The following is a 5612-nucleotide window of genomic DNA, read 5'->3' as shown; positions in this document are numbered from 1 at the left end:
ATCAATACGTATATATACATATACTTGTTTGTTTTCTTTTCCTTTTTCAGAATTTCCCATTCCTCTTTCCTTTTCCGTTTTCCGAATCGCTGACGTCTTTTTCCACTGAGATCCGTTAAGGACCGCCCTCCCCACGGTTTTTGACCGTGGTTTTTCCGTGAGGCTTTGGGTGAATACCGGGGCGGGGATTAGGGGTGTTCTTTTATAGAACGTCGGGTCCACAGGTTATACCCCCCCCCTTATTCGAAGAAGAAGCTGAAGAGCGGTGAGCTGGGACTTCGAGAGTCACGTCGACAACTTTTCGGCCTGGTAGCTGTTGGGACAAGAAATGGCGTAGTCAAAAGAACCTGAGACAGCAGTCCAGGTTATGACAAAGGATCGCCAAAGGTGCCCTGGAGCAGCAAAGATGGCAGCAGGATAAACCTGAGACACAGGAGACCTGGTCGAAGGTGGTTGGACGGAAAGAGAGGAGAAGAGAAAAAGAGGAGGAAAGGTAAAGGCAGTCTCCGAAGAACCCTTTTAAAGAAACAGGTAAGAGAAGGGATATAGAGAAGGAAACCAAAAGAAGAGTCCCTAACATCGCAGCGATCTCTATCACCGCGTAGGAAGGGCAGTACAGGGAGTTATTAGCGGAGACCAAGAGGAGCACAATATTAATAACCTCGGGATCTCCAGGATTAAAACAGGACAGGGTGCAACGGGAGCCCTGATCTTGGAGATCCCCAGGGAGGATAGAAAGGCGCAGGCAGACCTCTTGGCCGAGAAACTAAGGGAAGTGCTAGCGGACAGGGCAAAAATAAATCGCTCTCAGAAAATGAGGGAGATAAGAATTAGAGGGATGGAGATTTCTACCACGGAAAGAGAGGTAGTGGAGCATGTGGTAGAATACGGAGGCTGCGAGCCGGCGGATGTGCAAACAGGAAAGATAAGGACTACACCTAATGGGTCAAGATCCCTATGGCTACGGTGTCCCCTGACAGCAGCGAAAAAGGTCGCTGAGAGGGAGACACTGGCCATAGGCTGGACTCAAGCCAGGGCAGAATTGCTGGACTTTAGACTCCTACAATGCTACAGATGTCTTGAAAGGGGTCACGTCCAGCAGAACTGCAAAAGCGGAACTGACAGAAGCCGCAATTGTTATAGATGTGGTGAATCCGGACACCAGCGACTGCTTGGAAAGGGCTAGGTGCCAAATATGCATGGAAGCCGGACAGCCGGCTGGGCATAGGATGGGTGGGCTTGCCACCCACCCAAAAGGAAGAAGGCGGGGAAAAGGAGGGAAGATGGGGAGGCATCCGCACCAAAGCCATCAACATTTCCGCTCCCCCCCTCGAGAGAAGGGAAAAAAGGAGAGGGTAGAGGTACCTTCACCCCCCCCCCCCTTTGGAAACTCCTGCTCCTAACACCCTGAATGAAGGGAATGAGGAGATGGACATTGAGAGGAGGGGGGAAAAGCGTCCCCGGGCGAGAGAGGAGAATGGGAATGAGGGAGAGGAGAAGCCGGCGGATAAATTAGTGATTCAATCCGAATAATGGACACCCAGCTCCTCCAATCCAACCTGCACCGCGCTCGTCAACCTCTAGCGCTTTTTGAGCACACCATGACCGAGCGCGGTGCAGGCCTAGGAATCATCGCGGAGCCATATTGAATCCCCGAAAACCACAATAGGTGGTTCGGGGTCGAGATAGGCTCCGTGGCCATAGTATGGAGGGCTGGCGAAAATTCGCCTCCGGCTGCCAAGCTAGGCAGCGGGAGGAACTTTGTTGTGGCCAGGTGAGGGACCATTACTGTGGTCGGGGTATACTTCCCCCCAAGCAAAAGCCTGGACCTGATAAACTTTAAGTCCAGGCTCCAGGATGTAGGGAGGGCCGTAACACGGCACCTCCCTGGGCCTGTCATCATCGCTGGGGATTTCAATGTGAAGTCGAAACTGTGGGGTTCCCGGCGGGGTGACAGGCAGGGAGAGGAACTCCGGACCCGGGAGCGGTGAGAAGGCTTGTTAGCCGACCCCCGTGGGTCCGGTCTCGCAACGGCCGAGGCTGTCCGCCTCTGTCTGTCGGAAATGACAAACAGGAGGGGGCGTGGAATGTCCTTCCACCTGGTGCAGGTATTGACCGGGCACGGATGCGTCGGGAGATACCTGGAGATACCGGGAGACACCGGATAAGGAAGGAGCTCACCGCTCGGTGCCACCACTGCCCCGAGCAAGAGGACACGGCGCTGCACACCCTAGCCGCCTGCGCGGGGTGGGAGAAGCAGCGCCGGGTCCTGCTCGGGGCGGTGGACTGCCAAGGGGGGAGCTCTCGCTCCCGCACCTGGTGCGAGCCATGTGCGGGAGCGAGAGAGCGTGGGCCGCGGCGGCTTCCTTTTGCAGGGAGGTAATCTCCCGGAAAGAGGCCGCCGAGTGGAGGCGCCGGCCTGGCAAACGCCATTGGAGAGGACGGCGGGGCCGGCGCTCCTCCAGGGGAGGGGGAGTTGGAAGCGGCCCCGAGGTGGCATCAGACGAGGAGAGGGCGCCGGCCTACACGGGTCGGCGCCTCCCTCGGCCACCTAGGGCTCCGTCATTCAGAGGGGAGCGGGGAGGGCAACTCCCGCTCCTCTGAATGATTGGACAGTGGGGAAAAGGGGGAGGTAGGGAACCCGATTGAGGTCGGGCCCACCTCCCCAAAATCCCTTAAGGAAGAGGGGAGGATAAGGAGGAAGGGTGGATGTCTCCTTTCTCCAAGGTGACCAGAAGGCCAACCGACGGGGATACCCGCCGGGGACCGCACCTCTCCCACTAATTCCCAGAAAGGGGAAGGGGGTGCGGTACAAGAAGGCGAGGGGCTCTTGGAATAGAGTCTTGGGGCTGGGGGGTTGGGGAGGGAATGCGGGAGCAGTTCCCCTAACTCCCCTCCTCACGGTCCGACAGGTAGACATCCCGCAGGAGTTTTAGTCGGTAAGAGTCCGACATAACCCTCGCCCCTCCCCAAGGAGGCGGGGGTATCTATGATGGATTTCCCCTGCATGAACAGAAAAAAAGGCGGGGGGAGGAACTGGAAGATTGGGGCGCAGGACTAGGTCTGCACCTGCTAAACGAGGGAAAGAAGTCAACCTTCGTGGGGTCGCAGGGGGAATCAGTTATTGACCTTACTTAGGCAACCCCTGCGGCCATAAGGCGGGTGCGGACATGGCGGATGGCGGATTGGAAGCTCTGTCCGATCACCTCATAATTGAGATGGAGCTGTCTGTCACCCCCAATGGCCTGTGGCACCCATAGAAGAAAGTGCCCCGACCAGGACGTTGGGCCCTGAATCAACTAGACAGAGAGGCGTTGGAAACCTCCCTGGAAGTAACCACCTGGCCACAACAGGCGGAGGGGCAGGGCCTGGACTCTGCGATCCAGGAAATTATGGACATAATTGCAGAGGCGTGTGAGAAATCCATGCCCAGAGTTCGGCCCTGCCCAAAAAGGTCTGCCTGGTGGTGGACCGACGACATCGCAAACCTCAGGCGTAAGTCGGTTCACCTCAGGCGGACCTTTAGAAGGATTAGAAATAATCCGGATCCGAACCCCGAGGCCGTTCTGGCCGCCCGCAGAGATTTCTGCAGAGCAGCGACGGCGCTGAGAGACGCCATTGGGGTGGCCAGAGGTAAAGGATGGGACACCCTTCTCCTATCACTAGATGCGGCCCCATGGGGGCGCCCTTATAAAATGGTGATGAAAAAGCTGAAATCATGGGCGCCCCCGTTGACGGAAACGCTTGACCCCCGGTTTCTCGGGCGGGTCATGGGGACCCTTTTCCCAGTTAGGGAGAGAAACCCCATCGACCCGTACCGAGCCCCCACTCTTGAACAACAGAGAGGGGTACCGGGGGTCACAGAGGATGAGGTGGCCGGGCCATCAAGAAGGTCAAGAGCCGTAAAGCGCCCGGACCTGATGATATCCCCGGCCGAGTTCTCACCCTGGCCTCGGGGTTCATCACGAGAAGGCTTGCGAAGATCTTTTCGCAAGCCTTCAGGGAAGGCAAGTTCCTCCCAGTTTGGGGGAGGGCCAATGTAGTCCTCCTCCGAAAAGAGGGCAAACCGGAGGACTCCCCCTCCGCATACAGGCCCATATGCCTCTTGACATGACGGGCAAAATGTTTGAGCGAGTGATCGCAGCCCGTCTCGTAGAGCATATGTCCCGGGAAGCGACATATGCTCCACGATAGCGGACCACGATAGCAGACCTCGATAGCGGCCAATACGGCTTCCGAGAGGGAAGATCAACGGTGGACGCCATTGAACACCTAAGATCCCTCTCGGGGGCCATAGTGCAGGGGGGCAGGGTGGCCGTGGCGGTGTCGTTAGACATCGCCAACGCTTTTAACACCCTGCCCTGGGGTAGGGTGGTGGAGGCCATGAGGGTGTATTTTGGCTTCCCACCCTACCTCACGGCCGTTGTCGAGAATTACTTCCGGGGTCGGCGTCTAAGTTGGATGGACGCCGACGGCAATGTATGCTAGAGGGGAATGAGTTGCGCGGTTCCATAGGGGTCAGTTTTAGGCCCCTTACTGTGGAACCTCGGATACAACTCAGTCCTCCGAACCGCCCTCCCCCCGGCTCCAGTATAATGTGCTATGCAGATGACACACTCATCTTGGCCGGGAGGAAAGACTGCGGGGAGGCCGTGAGAACGGCCAACATTGCGGTAGCGTGCGTTGTACGCTCCGTCCGCGGTCTGGGTCTGGAGGTGGCAGAAAGGAAAACGGAAGCTATCTTCCTACATGAAAAGGGGATGAAGCCCAGGCCCAGATCCGTGTGGGAAGAGTCAGGGTCCCGGTAGAGGCCTAGATGAGGTATCTGGGCCTCATCTTGGACGGCACCTGGTGCTTCAAGGAACATGTGAACCGTCTGGTCCTCCGGCTGAGAGTAATCTCGGCCAACTTGGGCAGATTAATGCCCCATGTCGGGGGACCGGACTGGAAGGCCCGTCGCCTCCACGTTGGGGTACTACATTCGGTGGCCCTATACGGAGCACCAATTTGGGCAGAGGCTCTGGCCGCCAGCCGCCCGTTACAAGCGCTTCTGCGTAGAGCGCACAGGGCACTGGCGGTCAAGGTCGCCCAGTGTTACTGTACGGTATCCTACGTGGCGGCGATGGCGCTGACGGGCATGCTCTCCTCGAGCTCCTGGTCCTAATGTACAGGAACATGTACTTTAGGAAGTGGGAGCTCATAAGAGTAGGGGGAAGATGTAGCTCTCACCGGGGCGCTACGAAGAATGAAGCACCAGGCTCGACAGCTCCTCCTCCAGAGATGGCAGGAGTTTCTGGCTAACGCCAGGTATGGGAGGAGGACTGTCGAGGACGTCCAGCCCTGCCTGCAGGAATGGGTAGGCAGGGCACACAGGACCCCGACTTTCAAAATGGCACAGGTGCTCACCGGACATGGATGTTTCGGTGAGTACCTGTGCAGAATTGGAAAGGAGCGTACAACGCATTGCTACCACTGTGAGAACGACCACGACTCCGCGCATCATACCCTGCAGGACTGCCCGGCCTGGGCGGAAGAGCGCGGAGTCGTGGTCAGGGAAGTGGGATACGACCTCTCGCTCCCCACAGTTCTGAGGAACATAATGGGGAGCAAGA

The 5612-nt window shown here is 57.5% G+C and overlaps 1 protein-coding gene across 1 annotated transcript; it reads left to right on the top strand.

Annotated features, from left to right (window-relative positions):
• Positions 1-4816: 4816 nt before the first annotated feature.
• Positions 4817-5164, top strand: LOC105187924 (uncharacterized). The gene has a single exon (XM_011149079.2). The coding sequence runs from the start codon at positions 4817-4819 to the stop codon at positions 5162-5164; it is 348 nt and encodes a 115-aa protein (XP_011147381.2).
• The last annotated feature ends 448 nt before the right edge of the window (positions 5165-5612 follow it).

This window comes from Harpegnathos saltator, unplaced genomic scaffold (genome assembly GCF_003227715.2).
Source record: "Harpegnathos saltator strain DR-91 unplaced genomic scaffold, Hsal_v8.6 scaffold233, whole genome shotgun sequence".
In the NCBI taxonomy this organism is placed as follows: Eukaryota; Metazoa; Arthropoda; class Insecta; order Hymenoptera; family Formicidae; genus Harpegnathos; species Harpegnathos saltator.
This window is presented reverse-complemented; position numbering and strand designations above follow the sequence as displayed.

Bases quoted from the DNA above. Each gene is read 5' to 3' on its own strand.
- LOC105187924 (XM_011149079.2), top strand. From the start codon at position 4,817: ATGAGGTATCTGGGCCTCATCTTGGACGGCACCTGGTGCTTCAAGGAA.